General features: G+C 44.4%; 1 protein-coding gene across 6 annotated transcripts in view; it reads right to left on the minus strand.

Moving 5' to 3' along the window:
- The window catches only part of EPHA5 (EPH receptor A5), a 321,089-nt gene that overhangs the window by 84,875 nt on the left and 215,840 nt on the right, over nucleotides 1-20,374 (minus strand). For all 6 annotated transcript variants that reach the window (XM_084626024.1, XM_084626023.1, XM_084626020.1 and 3 more), the window contains one exon: nucleotides 5,369-5,493. In XM_084626024.1, the coding sequence (XP_084482150.1) occupies nucleotides 5,369-5,493 (125 nt within the window). The remainder of the gene's footprint in view (nucleotides 1-5,368; nucleotides 5,494-20,374) is intronic.

Here is a 20,374-nt window from a genome sequence, read left to right on the forward strand (position 1 = left end):
GATTACACACATGTGGAAAGCTAAGCACATGCTTAAGTATGTTGTGGAATCAGTGCCCCAATCAGATAACAGAAACAATACCACATGACTTATGTAAGTGATTAAGACTGTGTAAATTACAAATGGTTGCAACAGCTACTTATGAACAAGTTGCAGTCTAAGAACTATTTAATGAAGACATTTGAGAATAATTTGAATAAAAATGTTGTGATCTATTTAAAAACAATTTGCAAACACAACAAAAGAAAAAATAATCATACATTTTTCATTGTTAATTATTGGCTCATCATTAATAGTAATGATAGTAGGCTAAAACATCAGAGATAATCTACCCCAACCTAGTCAAAGGCAAGTGCAAAATGTACCGCAGCGTAACGTTTGTAAGCAATGTAACAAAAGAATTAATGGTTGTTTATTTCAAGCAAAGACAGATTCTAGTTCCTTGCTTCATATCTCATCACAGCGTCGCAGTTTTGAAATAGCTACATTTCCAATGCCGAGGAAGGTTCAATTTCAATCAACACTTAAAAAATAATAGGGACACTTCAAATGTTCACACAAATCTTAAAGCACTCCATCTACTGAATACGGAGAATAAGAAGGTGAGTAATTCTTCAGAGCAAATCTTTCCTGGAACTATGCCTAAATTAAAAGAAACTGATCAACTAAAAGTCTTTTCTCGCTGCAATGTCAGCATTACTTGGACTCACTGCAGCAGTGGTATTGGGTCCCCTGCTGAAATGCACTGCACACCCCCTGGCAGCCCTGCGAAGCTGAGACACAATCCCTCCCCAGAGTTTTCCATAACATGTGCCAGCCCCGATCTGCCCTGGAGAGAGCTATACCCTAGAGTACAATCCAGTCCCATGTTCCGACTGCCCATTGCATGCCTTATAAAGTAATCCAGGACAAAGGGACAAACCTGGGCTGGCACGTATGGCCAAATTAAACGGAGAGTCAGCTTTTCAAAAGGTTTCAGCACCCAGAAGCTCCCACTGAGAAGCACTGGGTACTGAGCGAAAATGTGACCCCACTTGCGTATGTTGAAAGCTTTAGAAAATCTGTCCCTGAGAGGTTTATTGGGAGACGGGGTGGAGATAATAAAAGAATGGGGTTATGTTATACTGAAACCATGACTTTTGGTGTATGTGCATTTTGGCACATCAACTACATTGCAGTTGTGAACTAACCTACTTATTTTCAATGCAGTGTATTAGCTCCCGGGTGCCTTTCAGAATAAAAAAAAACGGTTCCCTCCTTTTACGGGAACAACTGACTTGAGTCTTTTTGCAAAAATGGAGCAAAAATCCGTCCACCTGAAGCTCTGTTAAAGGAATTTCAGAGAGGCCATAGGCAACAGTATCAGCAAGGGCTTTTCTGGGGGAAAACTATGTTCTAAGAGCTCTCACTACATTGTTGCTGTGTGCTGTTGTGCCTATATATTTAAGAAGCTTTGGCATATTTCACTGCTACTGGACTGATTGCTGCTGAATGTTCTAGGGATATCTACTGTGGGAGGGAGTGAGGGGGGACCAGTTGTGCAGCTGACTGCATAGCTATGGCCTCACACTGCATTGATTCGGTGGACAATGGCAGCACAGCTGGTTTGCTGGAGAACAATCAGTTAAAGGCCTTTTTGCAGTCATCAAATGTAATTTACGCAATTTGAGAAATATAATCACAATTACATGACTTCTCTTGAGTGATACATTCTTATGTTCTATTTCACTAACCATCCAAATTGAGCACTGGGAATACCTTTTGCATAGAGGGCTCTAAAATGAATCATGCCTTTTCCAAGGGAATAAGGACCCAATCCTGGAAGGAGCAGACTAGGACTGATCTAAATTTTTCTGTTAATTTTTTTTTCAACAGAAAACTGGGTTTTCAACTAAAGTTATTTTATGGTAAAAAGTGCTTTCTGCAGAAAGTTTTGATTTTTCATAAAAACAACAACAACAAATGCCCCAAAACATTTTTTCAGATGCAAACTGAAATATTTTATTTGACTATTTACCCTGGTGCCACATGGGAGTTGTAGTTTGGTTTCCTCTTGTCCCCTCTTCTTTTCAATGGGCCGAGCTCCCCAGCCAGACTTTATCTCCCATGATTCACCATGAACAGGGGCTCCCCTTGATGTGTCGGAGGGGAGATTGCTGTGCATCATGGGGGATGTATTCTGACCAAGGAGCCTGGCCTATAGAAGAGAATGGGAGAGTGAGGAACCTGAACTAAAACTCCCACAAAAAGGGCATTTCAGAATCAGAACATTTTTTTTTTTTTAGATTATTTCACCAAATAGTTGGAATTTTCCATGGGAAACCCCCCTCTCTCTCGTTTTCCAACCAGCTCGGTAGCCATGCACCCTCAGCACTTGCTGACTTCACTGGGAATTGAGGACATTCAGCAATTCATAGGATTATATTTTATATGATTAACTTCTGTTGTTGTTTCTAGGAATTGTAAACCTCACACAGCCTTGAAAATTACTATATAGCATGGTCAAGATTTACAAAAGTAACTAGTGATTTTGAGTGCTTCAATTTTTGGATTCTTAACTTGAGACACTTTTAAAGGTCCTGATTTTCAGAGGCTGGGTGCACAGCATATTTTGAAAACCAGACCCTTTTAAAGGTGTCCCAGGTTGTGCATCAAAAAATCAAAGCACCCAAAATCACTAGTCACTTTTGAAAATCTTGGCTTAGGTGCATAACTCGCACACACCATTCACAAAAGTGTATTTGTTATAATGTGTATTGTAATGTCTTAATTTTTAAAAAAGTAAAGAATAAGCAACATTGTGTTAAAGAGGTTTGACACTTATGAACTAATCAAATATGTACACATATTAGTAATCTGTTAAACATTTTATTCATTTCATGGCCAAATGTAATTGGATTGGTCATGCCAGGTGAGTGGGATGATGAAATATATGGTAATAATACCTATTATATAGCACTTTTCACCAGTAGATCTCAAAGTGTTTTACAAAGGAGGGTAGTACTACTATCCCCATTTTACAAATGGGGAAACTGAAGCACAAAGAGGGGAAGTGATTTGACCAAGGTCACCCAGCAGACCAGTGGCAGAGCCAGAAACAAAACTCAGACCTCCTGAGTCTCAATCCAGTGCTTGGTCCATGAGGCCACACCGTTACCCTATTCTCTGGTCAACATTTCTGGGAGCCAAAATCTACTGGCTGGCTGGCTGATGGATGAACAGGTTTCCATGACCTAGTCTCAGGCATCGGGACTTGGTTGTGCCCTTCCAAACCTCTCCTTCCCCTCCCCATCTGCTGCACAGAACCCATCCTTATTCGCTTGTCAGCATTACTGGCTACTTCCCTCCTTCCCAGGCTACCGTGTCACGAGATGAAAAAGCCTCTTCCTCTGAACCAGTGGGGGGATTCCTCTTGGAAGCAAGTTTCTGTTAGTACTTGCAGTGCCCCAGACTCTTTTTTTTTTCCCCCCAGCCGAAACTCAGATCCACCCTCTTTTCCTGCCGGAACTCCTGAGCTGCACTGAGGGTAAACTTCGCACAGCTGAGGATTGAGCCCTGTGAGCCTACAATATTTTCATCCTTCCTAAAGCCAGCTGTTCTGGGCGAATGGCGTTTTGGGGTGGCTGGTACTGGCACTCGTGTGGGGCACAAGGTGTTACGTATGTATCGTGAGCAGCGAAGAGCTAACATCAAAAGAACCAAACGTCCAATTTGGCTCAACACTGACAAGTTCAGATGCTCATCTGAAGTTTATCCAAATCCTTTGTGTTTAGAAAACTGGGCTAGGAGTTCCATCAAACCCAGCATCCTTGGGAGATGTGAGATATATCCTGTTCCAGACAGGTAAGAAGGACCAAAAAGGCCTTGCTCAGTGGGTTTATCAGGGCCCAGAGGCACTGGAACAAGAGAAGTATGCAAAAGAAAACAAACATCCCAAACTTTCTGGAAAGGGGTCGTCAACTTTACCCAAACTAATGTGCCTGTCCTGAATGACATGGAAAGTTGTCCTGATTCTTAGCACCTTTGAGCCATTGTTTATTTTGAAGACCTAGGGCTAAAATTCTGCCCTCGGATCCAGGGAAGCAATCCCAACTGAAGTCAATGGGAACTGCATGCATTTCCGGGGGCACAACTTGTCCCTAAATGTCTTGGGCCAGGTACCAATGTCCCTGCTCAGGACCAGATTCTGGGTGGCCTTTATGTGGGCACAGAGCACAAATTAACCTTCCCCACCTTGTGCTGCTCAGGCCCAGACAAGATTTGAAGGCCCTGTGCTCCAGATCACTCCCTCTGTTGGAAAGCTGAGCTCACTCTCTCAACCAACAAGATAGAGGAAGAGAAAGGGGAAGGAACTTGCCCAAGGTCAATCCTCTGTCCTTACTCTGACAAACCTCCTATGGACTTCAGTAAGAACTCTGCTGAGGGAAGACTGCCTAGGGCTTCAGGATGTGGCCTCCTACACTGGAAGTGGTGTTTAGGATGTAGGAAACCCAGGTTCAAGTCCCTGGTCTCTATCAGGCCAGGCTATAGAGAGCCAGTGTCTCACTCTGTCAAACTTCCAAAGGTCTTATTTTATTTTTTTGAAGAGCCAGCAGAGTAGCACAGCGGAATCATGCTGGGCCCATAACCAAGAGGTCAATGGATTGAAACCATAGCTCAGTGGTTTGAGCATTGGCCTGCTGAACCCAGGGTTGTGAGTTCAATCCTTGAGGGGGCCATTTAGGGATCTGGGGCAAAAATTGGAGGTTGGACGAGATAACCTCCTGAAATCCCTTCCAATCCTGATAGTCTATGAAGTCCCTGGGGGTAGGGGCTGTCTTTCTGTTCTGACTTTGTATCGTGTTTACCACAATGGGGTCCTGGGCCACGACTGGAACTCCTAGGTGCTACCATAATGCAAATAAATCGTAACAACCACCACCTATTGCAGGGATACAATGAGAATGCTGACATGCCCTGGCAGACGTTTTGACGAACACTGGAATAAATGCCAGCTGATCCTTAAAACACCAAAGCTGAAGTGTAAAATTAAAAGACTGGGGATTGCCCGATGCTCTGAGTGAGAAGAAGGATGCTAGTTCCCAAGCTCCTTTGACTCATAACAAATTAGTATACTTTAATTTAATGTGATAAGACTGGAGATGAAACTGACATGCAGTTTTAATGTATTTGTTCAACAGAAGTGGCACACTAATGGAAAACAACACACACATTTCAAGTCTTCCTAATCATTTACTGCAGAATCAATCTGACATTGATTTACACATAAAATTGCTTCACTCCCTTCCATGTGTAGGATAATTATAACTAAAAGAGAAGGACAGCAAAGAGAAGGTACTTAGGATGCTTTGCAATCAGTCAGTCACACCTTTTCAAAATATTTGATTTCATATTCCAGGATGATACCATTGGGTCGATCGGGCTCCTGCCAGGAAAGGGAGATGCTATTTTTAGCTATCTTTCCTTTTTTCACAATACTGATTGGAGAAGGTGCTGCAAGACAAGAGAAAAACAAAACAAAAGGATAGTTAGTAGGACAGTATCTTGTTTCCTAATTTAAATTCAACATTGCATTAGTCCACTAATGTAAATCAGTATAGTGTACATTAACTTCGGTGTGGATTATATCAGCTCGGGATCTGGCACTTTGGGGTCAATGGAGCTCTGTGATTTTCACTAGGTGAAGCTCTGATCCCATTGATGATTTCTGGACTGTGAATCATGAAATATCAGAGTTGGAAGGGACCTCAGGAGGTCATCTAGTTCAACCCCCTGCTCAAAGCAGGACTAGTCCCCAATGTTTGCCCCAAATCCCTAAATGGCCCCCTCAAGGATTGAACTCACAACCCTGGGTTTAGCAGGCCAATGCTCAAACCACTGAGCTATCCCTCCCCTCGAGACTGTGGTCTCAGTCCAGCTGCTGTTACAAAAACTTAGTGATGTTTCCAAAGAATTGTTATGCAGTAATTTGCATAAAGCTTTAAATAAATATTTTCTGACAAAATGCACAGGAGGAGATTAAATTAAACAAGGGCAGGGAACCCTTTTAAAATAAAAGTCACATCCTCACCTGGCATGATTTGACATAGCTCTGTTGAAGCAAATGGAGTTACATTGATTTTCAACAGCTGAAGATCTGGACCAAACCCACCAATATAAGAAGACTCCAATGCAGCACCATAGGTGCTGGAACTAAGGGTGCTGCTGCACCCCCTGTCTTGAAGTGGCTTCCACTATCTACAGTTTGGTTCAATGAATCTCAGCACCCCCACTATGCAATTTATTCCAGCACCCCTGTTCAGCACAGTGCTAAGCTGTCAGCTACAGCAGCAGTCCCCCCCCCCCCTAAAACCCACAGCCTGCTCCTGGTGGCAATGAGGCTACATACTGCAAGCTTCCTGTCACAGCAAAGGTATTCGCTTTACAACGTATTGAAATGTTCAGAAGAGGATCTCAGAGCTGCTCGGTTGCCTGAATTGGGGAAGTGATGTGTCTCTGTGTCAGTTTGTAATGCTTGTCTGTGTCAGTGATGCCAGGGAGAGGAGCAGCGCAAGACTTACAGCCTTTAGAGGAAGGGAAGGAAGAAGGCTGTAGTAGATCAGATGGGAAGGTGAAGGAGAGTCAATTGGAAGCATTAGGAGGAAGAGAGTGAGACGGTCTGACAAGCTAAGAGGCTGGGTAAGACAGAGCAGGAGAGATTGTCAAAATTCAGTGTTTTCCGAAGGAAAAGAAAAAGGGAGATCATTCTTTTCACAAAATGTTTGCAAAGAAAATCCATCCCATTATCTAACCAGCTCTAGCAATTGGTAAGATCCGGAGTGGGGAGACAGGTGCGCAGAGGGAGTGAGAAGTGACACACCATGGATTAGGAGTGTGAGCCCAGGAGTCTATGAGAGTGGAGGAGTACTGCTACGTGACTAGGCAGACGGCAGAGCTGGGGGAGGAGAGAGAGAATTTGCAGTAGGGCAAGCTCAATGTGGGCACAATACTTGTGCCAGAGCTCCCCACCAGGGCGGGGATCAGGACTGGGGGCAGCAGGTGCTGGGAGCAGGTAGGGATTGGCCGTGTTGTTCAGTGTAGATAACGATTCAAGGACATTTTACACCCATGGAGGCCACTGAAGTACTTTAAAAATCAGTGTTTGTTTGGCGTCTAAATTTCAACTCCACATGTGGAAGGAAAATCAACCTGGTGCGATGATGCCTTATTTTTCAAAATGATTGGTGTTATTTCAAGCCAGGGAATACCTCTATCAATCTGTCTGCTGATCCACCTGTTGTACCCAGCTAACCTCAAACTTTATAACACGCCCGTCTCCACCCTATCCGAGGCTGCTTTACTGCAGTGTGGTTACTGAGAGAATCATAGAATATCAGGGTTGGAAGGGACCTCAGGAGGTCATCTAGTCCAACCCCCTGCTCAAAGCAGGACCAATCCCCAACTAAATCATCCCAGCCAGGGCTTTGTCAAGCCTGACCTTAAAAACTTCTGAGGAAGGAGATTCTACCACCTCCCTAGGTAACGCATTCCAGTGCTTCACCACCCTCCTAGCGAAAAAGTTTTTCCTAATATACAACCTAAACCTCCCCCACTGCAACTTGAGACCATTACTCCTTGTCCTATCCTCTTCTACCACTGAGAATAGTCTAGAACCATCCTCTTTGGAACCACCTCTCAGGTAGTTGAAAGCAGCTATCAAATCCCCCCTCATTCTTCTCTTCTGAAGACTAAACAATCCCAGTTCCCTCAGCCTCTCCTCATAAGTCATGTGTTCCAGACCCCTAATCATTTTTGTTGCCCTTCGCTGGACTCTCTCCAATTTTTCCACATCCTTCTTGTAGTGTGGGGCCCAAAACTGGACACAGTACTCCAGATGAGCCTCACCAATGTCGAATAGAGGGGAACGATCACGTCCCTCCATCTGCTGGCTATGCCCCTACTTATACATCCCAAAATGCCATTGGCCTTCTTGGCAACAAGGGCACACTGTTGACTCATATCCAGCTTCTCGTCCACTGTCACCCCTAGGTCCTTTTCCGCAGAACTGCTGCCTAGCCATTCGGTCCCTAGTCTGTAGCGGTGCATTGGATTCTTCCGTCCTAAGTGCAAGACCCTGCACTTATCCTTGTTGAACCTCATCAGATTTCTTTTGGCCCAATCCTCCAATTTTTCTAGGTCCCTCTGTATCCTATCCCTACCTGCCACCGTATCTACCGCTCCTCCTAGTTTAGTATCATCTGCAAATTTGCTGAGAGTGCAATCCATACCATCCTCCAGATCATTTATGAAGATATTGAACAAAACCGGCCCCAGGACCGACCCTTGGGGCACTCCACTTGATACCGGCTGCCATCTAGACATGGAGCCATTAATCACTACCCTTTGAGCCCGACAATCTAGCCAACTTTCTACCCACCTTATACTGCATTCATCCAGCCCATACTTCTTTAACTTGCGGACAAGAATACTGTGGGAGACCGTGTCAAAAGCTTTGCTAAAGTCAAGAAACAATACATCCACTGCTTTCCCTTCATCCACAGAACCAGTAATCTCATCATAGAAGGCGATTAGATTAGTCAGGCATGACCTTCCCTTGGTGAATCCATGCTGACTGTTCCTGATCGTGTAAGTGCTTCAGGATTGATTCCTTGAGGACCTGCTCCATGATTTTTCCAGGGACTGAGGTGAGGCTGACTGGCCTGTAGTTCCCAGAATCCTCCTTCTTTCCTTTTTTTAAAGATGGGCACTACATTAGCCTTTTTCCAGTCATCCGGGATTCCCCCGATCGCCATGATTTTTCAAAGATAATGGCCAATGGCTCTGCAATCACAGCCGCCAACTCCTTTAGCACTCTCAGATGCAATGCATCCGGCCCCATGGACTTGTGCACGTCCAGCTTTTCTAAATAGACCCTAACCACTTCTTTCTCCACAGTGGGCTGGCCACCTACTCCCCATGCTTATCTCCCCATGCATACCAACAGGAGAGTGGGGTTGTGGGGGGGGGGGGAAGAAAACCTGGATTTGTGCTGGAAATGGCCCAACTTGATTATCATACACATTGTAAGGAGAGTGATCACTTTAGATAAGCTATTACCAGCAGGAGAGTGGGGTGGGGGGAGAGAAAACCTTTTGTAGTGATAAACACCCATTTTTTCATGCTTTGTGTGTATAAAAAGATCTTCTATACTTTCCACGGTATGCATCCGATGAAGTGAGCTGTAGCTCACGAAAGCTCATGCTCAAATAAATGGGTTAGTCTCTAAGGTGCCACAAGTCCTCCTTTTCTTTTTGCGAATACAGACTAACACGGCTGTTACTCTGAAACCTGTGCTAGGTCAGGCACTACTGTGCACTGATGAAAATAGCTCCATCTGTCGCTCCAGGGGCAGCTAAACTTGAGTGCTGAATACAATGGCTGCCGTTATAATCTTTACCCATTCCTTGTTTTTCTAATTAACATTGCTGAGATGATACCTTAGATGCCACAGTGGCATTAATTCCTTGCAAATGGAAATTGTAACATTTTAATGGCGACCACTAGGCAGCAAGCCCAGCATCAGGTTTGTCTATTGAACTTTCTACTGGCCTTTGGGAGCCTGCAGAATTAAAGGAACTATATAATTTTACAATCAGCCTTCCCAAGCTATTTGCTATCTTTACAGCACACACATGCATTGCAAATGTATTTGATGGCTCATTTTCAACTCAGAGACCTAAACAACTGTTAAAGTTATGCTTTTTACAACCGCTACCAGCTCCATCGCGGAATGTCCTACAGAAAATAAAACGTCATGCTTTTATTGTTCCCCTGAGTCCTTGGTGCGTCTGCGCAGGGCTGACTGGGGCTGTAATGGTCTCCAGGGATCACTCATAGAAATCCAGAAGGGAGCCAGAAAGAGAATGATGATGCACAAGCTAAATAATGCCAGTGTTTTTTAAATCGATAGCAAAACCCACAGATCTAAAAATGACAACAAGGAGATATGAGAGCATCAGGGCAACACATGCCTGTTTTTGTAGGTACCTCTATGAACTCCATTACCACAGTATTTGAGCACCTCACACGACAATGCGTTTATCCTCACAACACCCTAGTGAAGTAGGAGGACGACACTTATCCAATTTCACCCATCAGGGCATAACATACGCAAAGACTATGTGACTTGCCTAAGGCAGGGCAGGGAATTGAACCTTTGCGCCCCGCTTCACCTAAAGCTGGCATCCTTCCCACCATACCATCCTTTCTTTTCTAGCTGAGATTGTGTATCTTCTCCATTCAGCTCTGTACCTCTCTCCGCCGCCCATCAAATAAATAGCATTTTGCATTTGGTGTAAAAATGATAATCGTCAATTCAAACATATTTTACCTTCCAAAATTTCACTGATCCATAAAAATATTACTTTTTGTATGCAAGAGGAACTAATTAACATGCTACCAAAAAAAAAAAACCCAGTTAAATAACGAAGACAACAAACAAACTCATTTTGCCAACTCCGAGCTTCAGCCAGAACGAATACGGGACATTTTCCAAATGTTTATTCCTGGATTGGACACCGTTGGCAAGTTTGTGTTGGAAAATCAGGACCCTAAATCTGAACATCTTCCAGGTAAACATATTCACCTGCTGTTTACTAATCTCTCACCACTTTGGCTTTCTGAGGACACTGTAGAGTACTACTCTCCCCCACATGGTCTTTTCTGAAGAGTAGGCCTCAGGTTCACAGTCACAGCAGACTTCTATCTACACACTCCAGGGTGCCTGGAATTGAACTGCTGAGGGGGTACAAGCCAGAGAGGTGTGAAAGGCCCTTAACCTGTAAACAGTTTAATCGATCCTAAGACCAGAAAGGACCACTGTCATCATTCAATCTGACCTCCTGCATAACCAAGGCATAGAACGTCACCATTTACATCAAGCCCATATCTGATGATTGAGCTAGAGCATATGTTTAGAAAGACATCCCATCTTGATTTAAAAATTCAAGTGATGAGACCCCCCACCTCTGACACATGAGAGTGCCTCCCTTGAGGTCAATGGGACTCTTCTGCTTGTGCAAGTGGGGCCTACACTGGCTCTCACACTTGGGGGTTAGCTTGTGTATTACCCACCAAAGCACCTCAGCAGCTAGAACTCCGAGAAGCACAATACCTCCCAGAGGACCCAGGCTGCACGGGGAACAGGAGGGAAGTAATTTACTACAGCTGTTTTCAGGGTGCAGGCTACTCCCTGTCTTTGTGCAACCAGCCAGGCATGAAAAGGGGAGAGGGGAGGGAGATGCCATGGTTTTGTCTACTCTCTATCCACTTGCTTCCTGGACAGACCATCTGGCATGCAGCCCCTGCCCAGCCCCTAGCACCTGGAGCTCTGATCTGGACAGCTCCAACACAAATGCTCAAGGCATGGAGGGGGAGGAGGGAAAAGAATCCTCCCCCATAATCTCTTATGCAGCCACATTATGGCTAGTGCCATTCTTTTGATGGATTTATATCATCACACAGGAATCTCCATTTGTACTGATCTCCCGCCTCCCTCAACATGTGTATGACAGATGTGTGACATGTCAGACATGTGTGTATATGACATGTGAGGTGTGTGTGTGTGTGTGTGTGTGTGTGTGTTAGGGGGAAATATTAGCCAATAGAGAGGGGGAAGTGGTGAATTCTCACACAATAGGAAGAAGTTGCTCAGAGTAAGCTCCTCTCATGATCCACAGGAAATTGATAGCTTAAGGAGGCCAAGCTGTCTCCTCAGCCATTGAGGAGCTGGTCACATGTCATAAAATCAACACCTCCCTTTGGGAAATGGTGTGTTTGGAAACAACTAGGCCAAAACATAACTCGTTCTTTACTTTTCCTCTCTCGGCCTCTGCCCAGATCTGGGGATCTAGGGCTGTGTGTGCAGAGTCTCAAAGGGCATCAGGAGTAGCCAATGTGATCTTTAAGAGACTGCAACCTTTGTGACGGGTTTATGTCCCTTTACGCAGCTTTGCACTTTCAAAGTTACCTTCACAAAAAGGCAGGCTGTGGAACATATGTTTAAAAGTAGAAGAGAGAGAAATCTGAGATTATTTCTCGAGTTTGTACCCTAACCCTAACGAACCAAGGAAACATCAGACCAAAAGCTTTACAGTACATGTTCTGCAGCTCGGCTGAATTTCAGCTCTTCCTTTCTGTGTCCGTGCATCTCAAGCCTTCCCCCAGAAGACAAAGCCTCAGTAGAAGCGACTTAGTACCAAGAATGCTTTACCAGATAAAGGACCTTTCATTTTCTATGTGGGAGATTTTCTAATTTGTCAAAGAGATTTAGGAGTGCAAGTCCCATTAAAACAATGGAGCTTGTGCTCTTCAATCCCATCAACACTTTGGGAAATCTCCCTCTAAGATCTTAAAGGCAGTCCAGTACATCTTCTATAACACAGAAATCCAGTACCCCAATCTCCTTTCTGAGAACATGTGTAATAGAAAATGTACCATCCCTGCTCCAATGATAGAGAAAAATAAACAGAGCCTGGATATAGTAATACGCATGTTCAGATTACTGTGCAAACACTAATCCTCACCATGCCACGGTGTGGTGCTAGGAGGGAGGAGTATGGTTAGCTCCATTTTATAGATATGAAAAAGGTGGAGAGGAAGCATCTTGCCCAAGGCCATGCAATCTAGTGGAAGCGCCAGGATTAAACTTCAGGAGCATCTTAAGTGGCCCAGTGGATAATGTGCTCAACTGCAATCCGTAAGGGCACGGGTTTGAGTCTTGCTCAAACTCACACTGAAAGACCAGCTTCAAGGTAGGTCCCAGGCTTTGGGGTTAGGGAAGACAAAGGTAGCCCTTGATGCTAGCCACATCACTTCCTTGTGTACCATTGGCTGCGGAAACTGACATGCCTAACTGATGCAGCCTGCTGAACCACCTGGCTCAGGGCAGACTTTGACTTTTTTGAGTGTCTTACTTCTAATGCCATATTGGCCTTCCGACATAGCTCTGACTTTGCAATTTGTCTTTTCTTTGTTAGCTTACAAACTTTAATTTCTGGCTGCATAAGAATCCCACATGTTTGACTGCAGCCAAGCAGAATGCTGTACTCTACCGGGAAAAAGAAGCAAGATAAGAAATGGGTAAGTGAACTCCCAAAGTAAATTAGAGAGGCAGTAACTGTATCCATTTTGGATCTTCTTCCTAAGAATTGTTAAAGTGTAATCATGAGATAAAGACCAATTAAGTATATTTAATCAATCCCAGTGGTGCTGGAATGATACCGTAGCTACTCTGCATCCTCAACACATTGACGTTACAATGTTCTGAACTGAAGAAGGAAAGTATTAAGTATTTTAGAGTTTTCTTTATCAAACAAAATGTAATTTCAATCTGAGCCGCCAGACAAAGTCTGCAATCATTCCATCTTAAAAGCCTGCAACTGGATACTGAGCTATATGATCTCAGGAAAATAAAAAGATTACATTGAAACTTGCTTTTTAAAGGTCACTGGTTCTACAAGGGAATATCCTTTTAATAAAAGGGAGCCCACCAACTGAAAAGTTCCATTTAGAGTATAAAATTCAGGATGTGTAGAAACTATAATAAATGTTGCACAAAGGGGTGAGTTGGTAGGAAGGAACTTATTATTTAAATCTTTGCCTTGATGTCAATGGAGTGGATGTAAATAATACCTCCTTTTGATGCTGTTTACAAGGGAATCTGCACGTTCACGCTAACTTCAAACAAAATTCTCAAAATGAAAGTGGGATATTGCGGATGATACTAAACTGGGAGGAGTGGTAGATACGCTGGAGGGGAGGGATAGGATACAGAAGGACCTAGACCAATTGGAATATTGGGCCAAAAGGAATCTGATGAGGTTCAATAAGGATAAGTGCAGGGTCCTGCACTTAGGACGGAAGAACCCAATGCACAGCTACAGACTAGGGACCGAATGGCTAGGCAGCAGTTCTGCAGAAAAGGACCTAGGGGTGACAGTGGACGAGAAGCTGGATATGAGTCAGCAGTGTGCCCTTGTTGCCAAGAAGGCCAATGGCATTTTGGGATGTATAAGTAGGGGCATAGCGAGCAGATCGAGGGACGTGATCATTCCCCTCTATTCGACATTGGTGAGGCCTCATCTGGAGTACTGTGTCCAGTTTTGGGCCCCACACTTCAAGAAGGATGTGGATAAATTGGAGAGAGTCCAGCGAAGGGCAACAAAAATGATTAGGGGACTGGAACACATGAGTTATGAGGAGAGGCTGAGGGAGCTGGGATTGTTTAGCCTGCAGAAGAGAAGAATGAGGGGGGATTTGATAGCTGCTTTCAACTACCTGAAAGGGGGTTCCAAAGAGGATGGCTCTAGACTGTTCTCAATGGTAGCAGATGACAGAACGAGGAGTAATGGTCTCAAGTTGCAGTGGGGGAGGTTTAGATTGGATATTAGGAAAAACTTTTTCACTAAGAGGGTGGTGAAACACTGGAATGCGTTACCTAGGGAGGTGGTAGAATCTCCTTCCTTAGAGGTTTTTAAGGTCAGGCTTGACAAAGCCCTGGCTGGGATGATTTAACTGGGAATTGGTCCTGCTTTGAGCAGGGGGTTGGACTAGATGACCTTCTGGGGTCCCTTCCAACCCTGATATTCTATGATTCTATGATTCTATGATATTACATCATCTGCATTTACGTTCACTGTTCACCAAAACAATCATGCACGTGATGAAGACAAACAGAAAATGTAACAAGGTGTGAAATTGCTAATGTACATTTTGCTTTCCTGACACTAAAATTAATCATAAACCAAATAACATCTCAGAAAATTGGTCTTACTTTTTATGCTGTTTGTAACATTTTCGTAATAGCTTTAAGTGGCCAGACTAAATAAATAAAAGTCACTGCCAATTACCCATCATTATTCACATCTGAATAACTACAGAACAGGATTTCATAAGAAAAAGACCTTTTAGAACATTTTTCCTCTGCAACCTTTTATAATGACATTAGCACTGAATTAGCCAGCGAGGCACCAAACACAGTATCCAAGAAGTACCGCACTGAGCCTTAGTAACATCTAATGTACAATAAAGTTTATGGGAATAAAATCTTAATTGTATTTTAAGACAAACTAATGTTATCAGGTAAATGACCACTGCATCAAGATAAAATAATTAATCCAGACTCTACAACTCATATTCTAGATAATGCTATCCCTGGCCCAATTAATTTAGCCTTTGTGTATTTCACTTTGGCACAGACAGCAGCTAATGTTCCTTCATCTCACCCCCAAGCCCACATCTGGTGCAGCTTTAGGTTAACCAGTAGGGAAGGCTGGGAGAAAAATACAAGTTTGGTTCATTCTCATTGCACTAAGCAAGCTATTTTCCCCAAGCCAAGACCCTCAATCCACCCCTGATCTCCATGGGGCCAGATTGTCACTTGGAGAAAACCATCGTGCCCCTCTCAAGTCAATAGATGCATGCCAATTTACACCAGCTGAGGAGCTGGCCCCAGTTCTCCTTGTTGTCAGCTCTCCAACTACTTGGGCTTCAATTTCCTTTTAAAAGAAGATTAAAGTATCAGCAAAGGAAAAGATTATGCTCTTGCTGGCTTAGTATTGAAAGCCAGAGTGGTCTGTACCCTATGTGCAGCTATGCTACGGACCTCAGCCTATTTTAGTATTGTTTTATATCGGCCGGCAACTTACTGAATCCAATTACATTTCTGTATGTGTAAACACGATAGGGTCTCAAATTTCAACCTCTTAAACCCCTTGGCATTCTTTCCTAGATCTTGTGCCAATGTTGCCTTGCAGTCTGAAATCACAGCAAATGACACAGAAGTCAGATTCATGCTTAAGATTAGATCAAATCCATCAACTGACATCACAGAACCCAAAAAAACACAGTACCATTAATACAGGGTAGCACAGGAATCTGGCTGTAACTAGAGAAAAGGAATGCAGAGTCTACAGGTAAATTAACGTTACTTGTTTCCTAGTTAACACCGGCCAAACTTCAAAAGCCTAGTTTATTGCAATTTTTCATTCTGTTTCTAATTAATGACATTATTGGATTTTTTTCCTTAAGGTCTTTAGTTATTGCCAAATTTGGAAGCTACATGAGTGTTGCTCAATTTGAATGAAATGACGTTCCCAGGTAATGGGAAATTACAGTAAGCTTCCAACAGCAGTGGATTTATTTGTTGTTAATGATAATGGTTTAGAAAAACAGAAATATGAAGTTAAAAAGGACGGTGGGGAAAATGTTAGTGACTTTATTGTCTTTTCTCTTTGGATTGCTAGATAATACACCCATCCTTTTACCTCAGGCACCTGGGGTCATGCTTTTAAAAGAGTTCTGAATTCACCAGCATCTCAATCAGCTGTTGCCTTAAAGCACTTTTGAGAATCTAGTCCTTGAGGTGAAAGTCACCTGGTCGATACACCACTTCGGTGCCACGGCAACTCTATTTTGAGATCCCGCCCTGGCCCATTGTAAAGGGGTGACTATTACCACACATGATTAAATTCTGTACATTATGCAAAATAGGATCCCATTCCTGTAACATTTGAGTCGTCCTATGCCAAAAGGGCTCCTTGAATGACTAAGGTGTTTGTACTAGCCATCTACACAGGGGCAAAACTTCACCTTTTCACATTAAAACATGAACGTGCCCTCTGTAAAATGATGGCATTTCCTTAGAACTTCTACCTTCCAGAGTTCATAAATAAATGCCAGGCCACAAACTGACCTCCAGCTTCCCTCCCCCATGCCAGCTCTGAAAGCCTCAGAAAACAGAGAAGGCCCTTGCAGCAGGCCCTGAAATTCAACAGAATCAGGTTTTGTCAAACCAATGGGAGTTGCCAGTTCCAAAGTCTAGGGACCCTCACTGAAGATGGGCTTCCCATCTTAGTAGTCCTGGGCATCACTAAGGAAAGCAGCCCAATTAATCTTAGCTGTTGTAGTCCCTCCTGAGGAGAATGGCTCTCTCTCTCTCAAGTAGTGACCACCCCAATTCTTCTGAGCTTTAACAATTAAAACCAGCTCCATGTCAGGCTGTTAGCCAGAATGGGGATGCTGGCTGAGTCTGGAGCAGGAACAAGCAGAGGCTGGAGGAGTCTGGCACAACCACCAGGCAGCTGGGAATTCTCCCCACAAGGTAGCATCACTGAGCAGACTGGAGAGGCTGCTTCTGTTAGGAACCTGTATACCTGCCTTGGTGGCACCTAGTCAGGACCTTGGTTGTGGATTGGCTGGGCCATTGTTGGCATCATTGGACTTGCAGGGATGACTCATTAGGCTCAGAACACTCACCAGCTCAGTCCCGGGAATGGCTCATCACACTCCGTGAAGCAGACAGCAAGATGAAGCGGGAGCCAACTCAGATCACGGGGCGCAGAGGAATCTGCTCCTCTGGACAGCATGGGACTTTTGAATCAATCAATCAATCCAAGCATATTGCACACGGAGACAGAGAAATGGGGTTTGGTTCTTCTCTCTTTCGTTGGAGTTCCCTGTTATCTTTCATGAAGTCACACCACTTTACTTCCCCTATGCTATCCCAGAGATGGCTGGTAAAAGCTACATGGGTTACAGTCGACAGACAGGCTAGGCAGCAGTTCTGGAGAAAAGGACCTAGGGGTTACAGTGGATGAGAAGCTGGATATGAGTCAACAGCGTGCCCTTGTTGCCAAGAAGGCTAACAGCATTTTGGGATGTATAAGTAGGGGCATTGCCAGCAGATGGAGGGACGTGATCGTTCCCCTCTATTCGACATTGGTGAGGCCTCATCTGGAGTTCTGTGTCCAGTTTTGGGCCCCACACTACAAGAAGGATGTGGAAAAATTGGAAAGAGTCCAGCGGAGGGCAACAAAAATTATTAGGGGGCTGAAGCACATGACTTATAGGATTGTTTAGTCTGCAGAAGAGAAGAATGAGGGGGGATTTGATAGCTGCTTTCAACTACGTGAAAGGGGGTTCCAAAGAGGATGAATCTAGTCCAGTGGTTCCCAAACTTGTTCCTCCGCTTGTGCAGGGAAAGCCCCTGCCGGGCTGGGACGGTTTGTTTACCTGCCGCATCCACAGGTTCGGCTGATCGCGGCTCCCAGTGGCTGCAGTTCGCTGCTCCAGGCCAATCGGAGATGCGGGAAGCAGCGCGGGCTGAGGGACGTACTGGCTGCCACTTCCAGCAGCTCCCACCGGCCTGGAGCAGCGAACCGTGGCCACTGGGAGCTGCAAGTGGCCAAATCTGTGGATGCGGCAGGTAAAAAAACCGGCCCAGCCTGGCAGGGGCTTTCTCTGCACAAGCGGAGGAACAAGTTTGGGAACCACTGGACTAGACTGTTCTCAGATGACAGATGGTACCAGATGACAGAACAAGAAGTAATAGTCTCAAGTTGCAGTGGGGGAGGTTTAGGTTGGATGTTAGGAAAAACTTTTCCACTAGGAGGGTGGTGAAGCACTGGAAAGCGTTACCTAGGGAGGTAGTGGAATCTACTTCCTTAGAGGTTTTTAAGGTCAGGCTTGACAAAGCCCTGGCTGGGATGATTTAGTTGGGGATCGGGCCTGCTTTGAGCAGGGGGTTGGACAAGATGACCTCCTGAGGTCCCTTCCAACCCTGATATTCTATGATTTTATGACAGGACTGTGTTACGAACACCAACATCGTTTTGTTTTTAAGTGACAGCAAATCCCCTACAGATCAGGTTTGGGCTTTTTAAGTCAAAATTAAAGATTCACTCTCTCATTCCAATTATAACAGTTTACGAAGTCATTTGACAGCATGGGACTAATTTTTCTTCTTTTTTATATTACAGCAGCACTTTCAGGGCCAGTCGAGATTGGGACCTCACTGTGTTAGGTGCTGGGCAGATGTATAAGAAGAGACATTCCCTGCCTGAAGAGTTTGCAGTCTGAGGGTATGTCTACATTGCAAATGGAGGTGTATGTCAGCTTTAATCTAGCTAGCACTTGTAATAATGGCAGTGAAGATGCAGCAGCATGGACCACGGCATGGGATAGCAGCCTGATACCTGGCAGGATTGTACTGGGGCAGCTGGCCTATGCCACCATGTCTTCTCTTGGAATGGGAAACCAGGACAAAGAGAAAAGGAGTACTTGTGGCACCTTAGAGACTAACAAATGTATTTGAGCATAAGCTTTCATGAGCTACAGCTCACTTCATCAGAGGCATTCAGTGGAAAATACAGGGGGGAGATTTATATACACAGAGAACATGAAAAAATGGGTGTTATCATACACACTGTAAGAAGAGTGATCACTTAAGATGAGCTATTACCGCAGGAGAGCGGGGGGGGGGGGGAGGAAACCTTTTGTTTCCCACGGAGGGGGATAAACATGGCAAAATAGTTTTACTTTGTGTAATGACCCATCCACTCCTAAGTTAACTGTATCCAGTTTGCAAATTAATTCCAATTCAGCAGTCTCTCGTTGGAGTCTATTTTTGAAGTCTTTTTGTTATAATATTGCGACTTTTAGGTCTGTAATCGAGTTACCAGAGAGATTGAAGTATTCTCCGACTGGTTTATGAATGTTATAATTCTTGACAAAGAGAGAGATTCAGAGCTAGATTTTCCAAAAAAAGCTCAGCTCTCAGCAGATCCAAATGCTCTCAACAGCCCTGAGCGCTTCTGAAGATCTGTCCGTAAGAGACGTAGGTCACCCAGAAACCCTGTGGTTGAGCTAGGAATTGAAGCCAGATCTCACGTACATCAGTCTAGTGCTTTAACAAGACCATGCCTCCATTGTAAAGACACCCTCTAATTCTGTGCTGACTTTCACTCCATGCAACCCACTGACTCCAATCAGGAAGAATTGAGCTCTATGTTTAAAATAAAATAAATATATATATATATTTTGCTACACATAATTTCATAGAAACCAGCTACTTTCTACTGTAGGATTACCACCAAACTAGAACCAAATCATCTACAAAGATCTAATTGCCTTTTGCTGCAGACCCATTTATAGGGCCCTACCAAATTAATGAAAAACGCATCACGGACCATGAAATCGGGTCTCCCACTGTGAAATCTGGTCTTTTGTGTGCTTTTGCCCTATACTATACAGATTTCATGGGAGAGACCAGCACTGCTCAACTTGGGGGTCCTGACCCCAAAGGGAGTTGCAGGGGGGGGGTCACAAGGTTATTTTAGGGGGGTAGTGGTCTTGCCACCCTTACTTCTGCGCTGACTTCAGAGCTGGGTGGGTGGAGAGCGGCGGCTGTTGGCCGGGTGCCCAGCTCTGAAGTCAGCGCCCCGCCAGCAGCAGGGCAGAAGCAGGGTGGCGATACCGTATATGCCATCCTTACTTCTGCGCTGCTGCCTTCAGAGCTCGGTGACCGGACAGTGGTGGCTGCTGACTGAGGGCCCAG

This window comes from Lepidochelys olivacea (assembly GCF_965140295.1).
Source record: "Lepidochelys olivacea isolate rLepOli2 genome assembly, chromosome: 4".
NCBI lineage: Eukaryota > Metazoa > Chordata > Testudines > Cheloniidae > Lepidochelys > Lepidochelys olivacea.